Here is a 10,854-nt window from a genome sequence, read left to right as displayed (position 1 = left end):
AGTTGGGTGACAACTAGAAGTTAAGACCACAAACGATACTATTCAAAAGCAGCTTTGTTTGGTTTAAAAACAAGTAAATAATCCTTGGCTGCTCCAAGGACACCTGACAATGCCAGCGTGTTTCAAAATAAAGTATTGCGACCGTTTTAAAAACAGCGCGGTGCTGCAACGGCTGAAATCTCGCACCGGAAGAGGTTGCGAGAAAAATGGTTCTTCTCCGCAGCCGAGGAAAAAAAGGGGAGAAAAGGGAAACCGAGCTGGGGGAAAACCAAGCAGTGCTTTGGCAACCAAGTAGTGGTTTACTATTGGCCACATTAATTAGGAAATTTAAGAGGTAGTTGGGATGGTGGAGAGAAGCACATCCAGTTAAGGAATGAGGCGAAGAGCGGCGACGGAGCAACGACTGCCCAGTCTGAAGCGGAGGCAAATATAGAAAAGCCATCAGATCAACGGAGGGGACTGTTTTGGTGCGCTCTCTAGGCACGAAGATGGAGGCTCGCGATTTTTAAGCCAGGATTACGAGCGCCCAACACGGCAGCCCCAACCCGACGGCAGCCCCAACCCGAAGGAGCCCCTTGGCTCTCCTCACGAGAAGGGGAATGCGGGCGGGAGGGGGCGCGTGTGTTGCGTGCGTTTCCCCAAGCGCTTCTACTCTTCCCACTTGCAACATGTCCCCCTCCCCCGGGATTTGGCAGAGCCTCTCGGAGAGGAGGGATCTTAGTCGGTGGAAATTACCTGAGGAAAATCCCACCCCAAACATAAAAGTATTCCAGCCTATTTGCGTATGAAGGGCGGTCCCGGAAGCCTTCCGGGAAGGAGTTGAGTCACCGAGGGAGCATAAAGGGCGACGGTGCTCCGGCTCGCATCCACAGAGTCAACGCAGAACTGGATAGTTTTTTTTCGCGAAAAGCGCGGAGAAACTTCCCCAGCGTAGGAAACTTCAGGAGAAGTTAAGGGAAAAAGAAAAGTGGACGCCGAGTTGGCTGTTTTCTACCCAAAATTGGACATGATTGTTCCAACCGTGTTTTTATTTTCTCTCTTGGCTTTCAGTCAAGCAGGTTAGTGTTGCTAAAAAAAATTTCCCGACGGGTTTTGTTTGTTTGTTTGTTTGTTCCTTCCGCTGTTGGCTTTCTCTTTTGACTTTTACCGAAGCTTTTCAGGGACATGATTTTCACTCCTGATGCCTTTACTTTTACGCAGAAATAAAGGTTGAGGAAGTCTTTATTTTAAAAAAAAACACCGCAGAATGAGGGACGTGCAAAGGTTGTTTGATGGCAGTTGGTCACAGAAGATCAGTTTGGGATATGAGCAAGTCGGAAGCATGTCAGTCTTAAAATGTTATGCTTGGCTTTATAAGTGAGCTTTATTATGTTTAGTGGGATTTGCTCAGAGTGTAAATAGGTATAGGGTTAGGAGAATTCATGATTTTCAAAGATGCAGGATTCAGCCCAAGAGAAAGATGCATTCTCTGTTCCTTAAGTAACTTTCTGACATGACAAAATTGATAATTTTCTGAAAAAAATATGTTAAAAGTAGAAAATCAGAAATGTTATATGGAAGAGGGTGCCACAAGGAATAACAAATACAGTTTTTTCCTCATTTTATTCCCTGACCCTTTGGATTTCTATTTTAATATGTTTGACACATATTGGACTGAGAAAAGTTGGGGGCTGATCTCTTATTACCCAGCCCCCAACCGAGTACAGATGTGTGCATGGCTTTCTTAAGCAGCCCCTGAGCCTTTCTTGTTGGGGGACTAAGCTATGATTGTCCCACATCATTTCCTGCACCCCTAAGTTAGCCTGACATCTTCTGATGTGGTTGGAGACACTGTCCTCCCCACTAGTGCTGAAATTAATATTCAACCGTTTGTCTATTTCACTGCAGTGCAAAAAGCTCATCGGTAGAGCACAAGCATTTCATAACAAAACTCCCAGGATCAATTGTTGGCATTTCAAATAAGGCTGAAAAGTTCCTTAGATGAAAAGCCTAAATAGCACCAACTTACTCCTTTCTGGAGCTAGTGTGATACAATGGTTAAAATATTAATCTTGAGTCCATCCTCGGCCATGGCAACTCACTGGGTGAATTTGGGAGGCAATACTCCCTTATCACAACTGTGTTAGGGATGGAGACAAGATTGGAAAAAAGTAGAAAATTTGAAGAAATGGACACCATCTAATTTTCCTGAAGGCGAGGCAGAATGTAAATCTAACAACATATCATCTTGAAACAGCGATCAGTGGAGAAACAAAGCATGTTCAAGTATTTAATAATGTAGCTTATAACAGTCAGTTAACTCACAGTCTATGATAGCCTTCTCCCCCCCCCCCAGTCACAAGCCACTTTTGGGATCTTTCGGTACTTTGGCATTTTAAAAATTGGCTGCTAAAACTAGTTACCATGTGGCATTTTGTGCCTTGGATGAGGTTTGTCAGTCTCAAAGGTATAGCAAGATGCTTCATAGAGCAAATGTGATCTGATGGTACTGAATGAAAATTAACTTAAAGGATTCGTGTATTTGCACTGATGGAGCTAATTTGCTGGGACTTTACAGGATTTTAATTCAAACTACTTCACATGTCTTACTTCTATTTTAGCCAATCTTTGCTGTTCAAATCCATGCCAAAACCGAGGTTTCTGCATGACGAAAGGTTTTGATCAATATGAATGTGACTGTACACGGACTGGTTTTTATGGAGAAAATTGCACTAAGCGTATGTATTTCTGAAAATATTATAATTGATATAATGAATTTATAAGAGAAAGACCATAATCTTTACAGATTATGACTGGGCAGATTAAGGAGAGATTTCTTTTTAAGTGTCTGCAAATAAGATTTCTATCTATGTAGCCTAGAGACAGTGTTCTGTGGTAAGGGTGTACTATATTTAAGGGTTAAGGATGGTAAGTGGGGGAGGTTTTAATCATCTGTAATTAAGCAAACAAGATACATAGGCTCAAACTTACAGACTATAACTTTCGTGAATTTGATGGTGTTGACAAACTAAAGAGTAACATTTTTATTATATTTGCTTTGATTAAATTTTTTTTTTAAAAAAATATCTGCTGGATATCTCTTTTCAAGTAGTCTGCAAAAGAAATATTGACAGTAGACAGTATTGAACTACTGTATATCATGCAATCATCTGACTTGATAAAAGGCAGTTTCCTAATAAATTTTGTTTCTATATTTTTTCTGCAGCGGAATTTTATACTTGGCTCAGACTTAAGTTAAAGCCTGCTCCAGACACAGTACACTATATACTCACACACTTCAAAGGCATCTGGGATATAATCAACAACATTCCATTCCTCCACAATGCCATAATGAGATACGTTCTAATGTGTAAGTCTTCCAACTCTATTACATTGCTCGTACTGGCTAATCTTGTTTTGTATACTTGGAAATCAGTCTTATTGAGCTCAGTGAATTTCTTAAATCTTGAGCTTCCTTAAGTAAGGAAGATTGTAATCTTAATCATAGCTGTAGCAAGTTGTCCCTTCTAGAGAATTTATACATTGATTAAAATTGCTAATAAAAAGCTGATCATAGCATTTGACAAAGCTGCAGTAAATTGAAGTTCTGGTTTTTTATATATGAGTTTGGTGTAATTTGGTATCACTTTGTAAGCCTCCCAGAGTCGCTGCAACAGTGATATGGGTATAAAAAAAATAATAAAAAATAAATGGTCCTCTTTAAAGAGAATATTAAATAATTATTTATTATAAATATTAAAAATAAACAAAAATAGAAAAGAAAAATACAAATATGGTAAAGAAAACATATATAAAATAGTGACCTCATCACACCAAGTATAAACAACTTTAGTAACTTGTCACCTTCTCTTAAAATACACCAACAGTCTCTTCTTTCCATATCTCATTTCTTATCTATAAACTAATTCTTAAAGCCTTATCCCTTCAGTCCTGGTCAACAAAACTCTATTAAGGATTACCAGAGATAACAAATATATATCAACCTTCCTCAAATAAAAAAATCCTTCCTTTTACTTCTAGCAATCTTGATTTTTAGTTCCTTGAAATAACATCCTAGAACTTTATTTCTTTTCATTATCCTTTGTCCCTTCTCACAAAATTCTTCAAAAATCTAAGAAATATCTTTTGTAAATCAGTATAAGAAACTGATATAAGTTATTTTTCGTTTGTTGTTTGTATATCCCTTCATTAAGACACCATCTGGTTTTATTTATATATCCAGTGTAACATCTTTTTCCATATCATTCTTATAGCCTGATAAGATAATTAGTAATAATTTCTGAAGCCTATTTAGCTCCCTTTATAAAATTGTGAGATAAAATATTACATCCAGTTTACTGACAGCAAAATTGAGGCTGAACCACGGTATTATTTAAACTTGGAAGTTAAGAGATATGAAACTGAAATCTAATTTTTTGCATCTTATTGGGACATACTTTTTAAAATTTATGTTTGAGATAATGTATGGATGGTTGCTGCAGGTTGTCTAACATTAATACAATTTTTCTCATTTCCTCTTTTAGCCAGATCCCACTTAATTGAAAGCCCACCAACCTATAATAGCCATCATGGTTTCAAAAGCTGGGAAGTTTATTCCAATCTGTCCTACTATGCTCGAGCTGTTCCACCAGTGGATCATGACTGCCCTACCCCTATGGGTGTGAAAGGTAAGGAGGAAAGCAAATCATTGCATGAGGACTAGAGGAAAAGGAATTCATAAATGAAGTGGAATTGTAATCAAATACTGTAATATTATAACATAGATCAGGAATTCATAAGAGACAAGACTTTGTTAACAGATACTGCTTCCTCATTGTGTGGATAAAATGGAGTAACAAGTTGTCATGAAACATAAGTAGCAAATGCCAAAATGAAACTTAAATATTAGAAAAAGTCATATATTGAGTACTTGATATAGCAGATTTTCTTCTAATGGCATATTATGCCAAGCTTGTCAAAGAAATGGGGCAAGGGTGATTCTATGAATATATCTGCAGAATTATAATGGCAACCAAATTCATGCATTTATTTATTTTTCACATTTTTGAACCACCTCTTTCACTCAGAGACGGACTCTGGGTGGTGTACAGTACTAAAATATAAGAACAGAACAAAGTTAAAAATTTAGAGACAGGGATGATTAATTGTAAAGCAAAGGGAGGCCTTTAGGGCACTAGCCAGCCCCATAGCTGCATGCTCCTCTGGGCTCCCCAGAATTAGTCACCATTTGAAACTAAGACAAGAGACTAGACAAGCACTCCATTGTGCTGGAGCATAATTACGTAGATAAATTCTAATCTGCAAAAAAAGTAGTGATATTTTATACATCAGTATTATGTTTCCTTCTTATTGGAATTCTATTTCAGGAAGAAGCAGAAAATAAGTGTTTGCTTTATATTTCAGGCAAGAAGGAACTTCCAGATTCAAAAGTGATTGTAGAAAAATTCTTGCTAAGGAGAAAATTCATTCCTGATCCTCAAGGCACAAATGTCATGTTCACCTTCTTTGCCCAGCATTTCACTCACCAGTACTTCAAGACAGATACTCAGAAAGGACCAGGCTTCACAAAAGGTCTTGGGCATGGGGTAAGTTTAAGTAGATGAGTTGTAACAAGCAAACAACCTTTGTTAAGTGCTGTGTTGAGAATAATTATCTTGAAAATATTGGAGAAGCATTTCTACTGGAGCAGCAGAAATGTAGCAGTAGATACACTTCCTAGCAAGTTTCTCTCAACTAATCTGTTCTCTTTGGGAAGAGTGGCATGTTTTGTCATCTAATCAGTTCCTCAAAGAATTAAGTTGTTTCATATCATCCATTCAGATTAGCTATGTTACATATACTATTCTTGTATCTAACATTTTAATGCAAAAGAAACTGGCTTTGTCAACATCTTCTAAGAGCCAATAATGTCTTTAAGAAAACCATTCACTTTGCATCTTAGAAGAACAAAGAATATAACTTTTATAAATATAGTTAAGCACTTGAAATGTTGGATCTGGCCAGGGTTAATACTGGCAGTTTTTAGAATGCTTGTTTGGCTTGTGCTCAAATGTTGCATGAGATAATGGCAGTGGTGGGATTCTGCCGGTTTGCACCACTTCGGCAGAACCGGTAGCTAATTTTTTGTTGCCCAGGCCCAGAACGGACTTCTGGAAGCGGCATCTACACAGAGAACCTGTTGTTCACATATTTGAATCCCACCACTGGATAATGGGCTATTGAAATTTCATTGATTCAAGGGAATTTGCTCTTTTATTGTTCCCTTCCTGCTGCCCCCTCCAGTACTGTATCATATAGAGCTCTAGAACATTATAGGAATGATCCCTGGCTGGCATTCACTGTATTTATAGGTATTCTCTCGGTCTTGTTTGAGAGTGATTTCTAACTTTTTGTCTTTTGTTCTGTGAACAGGTTGATCTTAGTCACATCTATGGAGAGACTTTGGACAGGCAGATGAAACTAAGACTTTTTAAGGATGGAAAGCTAAAATTTCAGGTGGGTTTAGGTTTCCTGGAGAAATTCCTTCACTTCTACTTGAGACAGTGCTGCCCTACAAAGAATGGACTAATTCATCTAATAAAAACGGAAGGCTCAAACTCACTAACGTTTCCATCAGTTTACAAATTTGAAGTAACATTGAGTAGGGCAGAATTCTGTTTTTTATAAATTGTATGTATGAAAATGCAATTTTTATTTACTTTTGGTTTTTTTAATTACAGATGATTGATGGAGAAATGTATCCGCCTACTGTGAAAGAAACTCAGGCAGAAATGATCTATCCACCCCACATCCCTGACCACCTGAAATTTTCTGTAGGACAGGAGGTCTTTGGCTTGGTTCCAGGGCTGATGATGTATGCCACGTTGTGGCTCCGGGAACATAATCGGGTCTGCGACGTTCTTAAGGGAGAACACCCAGAATGGGATGATGAACGCCTATTTCAGACTGCCAGACTAATTTTGACAGGTAATTTAACAAATATTACACATACACCTTTGGGTGAAATCTAAAAAAAATAATATTATTCAGAAATGTAAAGGGAAGGTTTTGTCAGCATCCACAAGCTGCAGTGGTTAAGTAGAAGTTCGTTTGTATAAAGCCAAGTTCAAATGCTGAACTGTAAAGGAGTTTTTGAACAAAAAGAAATGTTGGATTGAGAGTGATCTCAAGTATGCCATCAAAAAGTGGTTTGGGGGCAGGATGAGAAACATAAACATATCCCACTTTCTCAGAATAAAAAGGTGTATCTAGAATAGCTGTAGAATTTTCAAAGAAAGGAACCAAATAGCATACTGTTAGAAAATAATAATCTTTGGGAATTTGGGGGAATGGAAACAGATACAGTTGTAGAAAAGTGTATGGGAACGAACCTTATAATGCATTTTGCAGATATCAATGCAACCTATGACAATTTGCATTACCTAACTGAACACCATTTGCCAAAGGAAAACTCCAAAAGATGGTTATTATACTGGTAATCGGTGTCTGAACTTCACAGAGTCATTCTGTGGTAACTGGGAAATATAATGTTAGTCAAGACAGATCATTTCTTACATTGATTGGGATTATTTGCTTATTATTTGGCATAATTACAGTACAGGATTCTGCCAGGCACATAATAATCCGTTTTGGAATAGTGGGTTTAGGTATTTGGTGCTGTCAATCTAAATTACAATGCTCATTTGATTGTGTATTTTCTTAAAGGGGAAACCATCAAGATTGTGATTGAAGACTACGTGCAACATTTAAGTGGATACCATTTCAGACTGAAGTTTGATCCAGAACTTCTCTTCAACCAGCGATTTCAGTATCAGAACAGAATAGCAGCAGAGTTCAACACCCTCTACCACTGGCATCCTCTTCTACCTGATACCTTTCATATCCAAAACCAAGACTACACTTACCAGCAGTTCATGTACAACAATTCCATTATGCTAGAACATGGCCTTTCTCACATGGTGCAGTCTTTCTCCAAACAAAGGGCTGGAAGGGTAAGACTCTTTTCTCCTCTAATAAAGGAGAATATTTGTAGCTCAGGGTTGACTTGAGGGGTCCTTGGTGCTCTCCGAGCTTGCTTGTTTTCTTGCAGACGTTTCATTACCCAAACTACTGATGTTATCTAGTTTGGGTAATGAAACGTCTGCAAGAAAACAAGCAAGCTCAGAGAGCACCAAGGATCCCACTCTTTTCTTCTCTTTCTTCCACCTTTATCAAAATTGCATTTCAACTGACATGAGGAAGCAGACATTTATTTATTTATTTATACCTCTATATTTCCCAACTTCTATAATAGCATAGCTATCCTTTGTTAAATCACTACCATATCTGAAAATCTTTTAAGAACAGAAAAAGAATAATCCTATTGATACTTGGTCTGATACTATCTGAAATTTTAATTGAGATAGCTTATATGATTTGATATTCTTATGCTTCATGTTGAGAATGGCCTTTACATGTAGCATATGCAACAGAGGTTAGCCAATAGTTAACCAAAGGATACTATTTCATTGTTTCATGTTAGACACATAGAAAAGTATCCTCCTTTTATACAGAGAAGGATGCTCTGAGCTTCTGCTTCAGAGCACATGACAAAAAGTTCCATTTGTTTAATCATTCCACATATAAAACTAGATATCAGCAAAAGGGTTCCAGCTGTCTTTTTAATAAACCAGATCTGAGAATGTGTAAAATCCCAACTCATTGTGAAAATTAGATTTTGATAGTTTTCAGGGATAATGCAAATAAGTGACTAAAGTAGCCAAATCAATTTAATTTAGAAAATAATTCTCTTTTGGTAGTCAGATAAGATAAGGGAAATCCACGCCAAAGGTATAATAAACTATATTATCTTTCCTATTACATACTTATTTTTATTTGAGAGCAAGAGATCAATAAGCATAACCTTTAAATGAATAACACTTGTTTATTGTGATTTTTCATGTTGTTATTATTGCCAACAGGTAGCTGGAGGTAGGAATGTTCCTGCTATCGTGCAGAAAGTAGCTGTAGCTTCTATGGATCAAAGCCGGCAGATGAGGTACCGATCCTTGAATGAATACCGAAAGTTCTTTATGCTGAAACCTTTCACATCATTTGAAGAACTTACTGGTAAGACATGCGTGCAAGCAAACAAGCATGTGTATCTCAAAAGCAGATATTGTGTCCCCGGTCCAATTCTTTGCATCTCCAGTTAAGGAAAGGGTACACAACCTAAAAAGCTTCACTTGATTGCCATTGAATTATAACTTTTAATCAAGGGGGAAATGAACAGACAGTTGCAAATACACAGAATTATTGTATTAGCTACATTAATTTTAATAATGAAATACCTATCTCTGCTATGCTTTAAGGCAGATTGTGACCCTGAGCTAGGAAGAATTGCACCGCCCTTGTTTTAAGGAATTGAAAGCAGCAGGTCCATTGATTTGGATCTGACTATGTTCTGTGCTGGGTCACCAAGATTAAAACGCAATATTCAAGCAATATATTTTATCAAATTTATAAATATTAACTGATAATGTATCATTTAAAATAAAAAATAAAAATAAGCTAATGACTCTACTTTTAAAAGAAACATGTACAGGTAGTCACATATCAAGAAGAAGGAATTTCTTTTGTATTGAGTACAATCTTTATTACAGGTGAAAAAGAAATGGCTGCAGAACTTGAAGAGCTCTATGGAGATATTGATGCTATGGAATTATACCCTGCTCTTCTTGTTGAAAAGCCACGCCCTGGAGCCATCTTTGGTGAGACCATGATTGAACTTGGGGCTCCCTTCTCCTTGAAAGGTCTTATGGGAAATGTCATCTGCTCACCTGAATACTGGAAGCCAAGTACTTTTGGGGGTAGCGTGGGCTTTGACATCGTGAATACAGCCTCACTCCAAAGCCTCATCTGCAATAATGTGAAGGGCTGCCCTGTCACAGCCTTCCACGTCATCAGCTCTGAAACCGTGGCAACAAACAACATCAGTGCATCCAGCAGGTCGATAGATGAAATTAGCCCTGCCGTACTTCTCAAAGAGCGGTCAACTGAATTGTAGAAAGAATCACTATTGGTATATTTATTTATTAATTTATTTATATAACAATATTTATTTATATTTCAAATGGAGCTCTGTATATTTTCCCGTGCGTTGACATTTAATTCAGGATGTCTGACTTGAAGGGGGTTCTTGCTTAGATTTGCAGGACAGATTCTCTTCATTCCTCATTATATTTTCTGTACCATAATGAGATACGTGAGATATTCTAAAATGGATTAAGGACCACAGATTTGCTGCTTTAAACACAAACAATAATCTTGAGTGGGTTTTTTTAAACATGACATCATGATGGTAAAGCAGGTTATGTATTATTAATTCAGCATCAAAAAAGTATTTAACTAGTTAACTCCTTCAAGAAATGGCCTTACTAAATAAATGAGAAATAGAAAAGTGGGAAGTTATGCACTTTTATATTATTGACCAAAAATTTATGGTATGTTTAAATTAGGCTCTCTGTTAACTGTACAAAATTAGGAAGCAGAAAATGAATTTTGTATGAGAAATTGTAAGATTTTGAAAACAAAGAATTTTTTTACAACCCAATTTCATTTTCTGGGTAATCTCATCTCAATTAAAAAAAATATCCCCTTCCTTTAAATAAAAGGCATTGCTTTTTGATGCAGTTCCTATATATCTCTTTACTAAATGAATAGGAACAAGTAATCCCACCAAAATACAATTTGTTTTTCAGTGTTTTCAAATTTTTCATCTGTATCCTTTTTTATTTTCAGAAACTGTAAGAAAATTACCCAATACCTGTAAAATGCACTTTTAGATTAAGCAGTTTAATAATTTTCCAACAATAA

At 36.9% G+C, this 10,854-nt stretch overlaps 1 protein-coding gene across 1 annotated transcript; it reads left to right on the top strand.

Moving 5' to 3' along the window:
- Positions 1-2,543: 2,543 nt before the first annotated feature.
- On the top strand, positions 2,544-10,063 carry PTGS2 (prostaglandin-endoperoxide synthase 2). The gene is made up of 9 exons (XM_015813320.1): positions 2,544-2,717; positions 3,206-3,349; positions 4,524-4,667; positions 5,404-5,585; positions 6,412-6,495; positions 6,720-6,966; positions 7,705-7,991; positions 8,961-9,108; positions 9,642-10,063. The coding sequence occupies exons 1-9, from the start codon at positions 2,645-2,647 to the stop codon at positions 10,043-10,045; spliced, it is 1,713 nt and encodes a 570-aa protein (XP_015668806.1). The 5' UTR covers positions 2,544-2,644; the 3' UTR covers positions 10,046-10,063.
- The last annotated feature ends 791 nt before the right edge of the window (positions 10,064-10,854 follow it).

The sequence above is a fragment of the Protobothrops mucrosquamatus genome, unplaced genomic scaffold (genome assembly GCF_001527695.2).
Source record: "Protobothrops mucrosquamatus isolate PMUCROS unplaced genomic scaffold, P.Mucros_1.0 scaffold151, whole genome shotgun sequence".
Taxonomy (NCBI): domain Eukaryota; kingdom Metazoa; phylum Chordata; class Lepidosauria; order Squamata; family Viperidae; genus Protobothrops; species Protobothrops mucrosquamatus.
This window is presented reverse-complemented; position numbering and strand designations above follow the sequence as displayed.

Excerpts from the sequence above, each read along its gene's own strand:
- PTGS2 (XM_015813320.1), top strand. The coding sequence starts at position 2,645 with ATGACGAAAGGTTTTGATCAATATGAATGTGACTGTACACGGACTGGT. Across the intron at positions 6,496-6,719 it reads ATGGAAAGCTAAAATTTCAG|ATGATTGATGGAGAAATGTA; the intron begins GTGGGTTTAGGT and ends TTTTAATTACAG. Across the intron at positions 7,992-8,960 it reads CCAAACAAAGGGCTGGAAGG|GTAGCTGGAGGTAGGAATGT; the intron begins GTAAGACTCTTT and ends TATTGCCAACAG.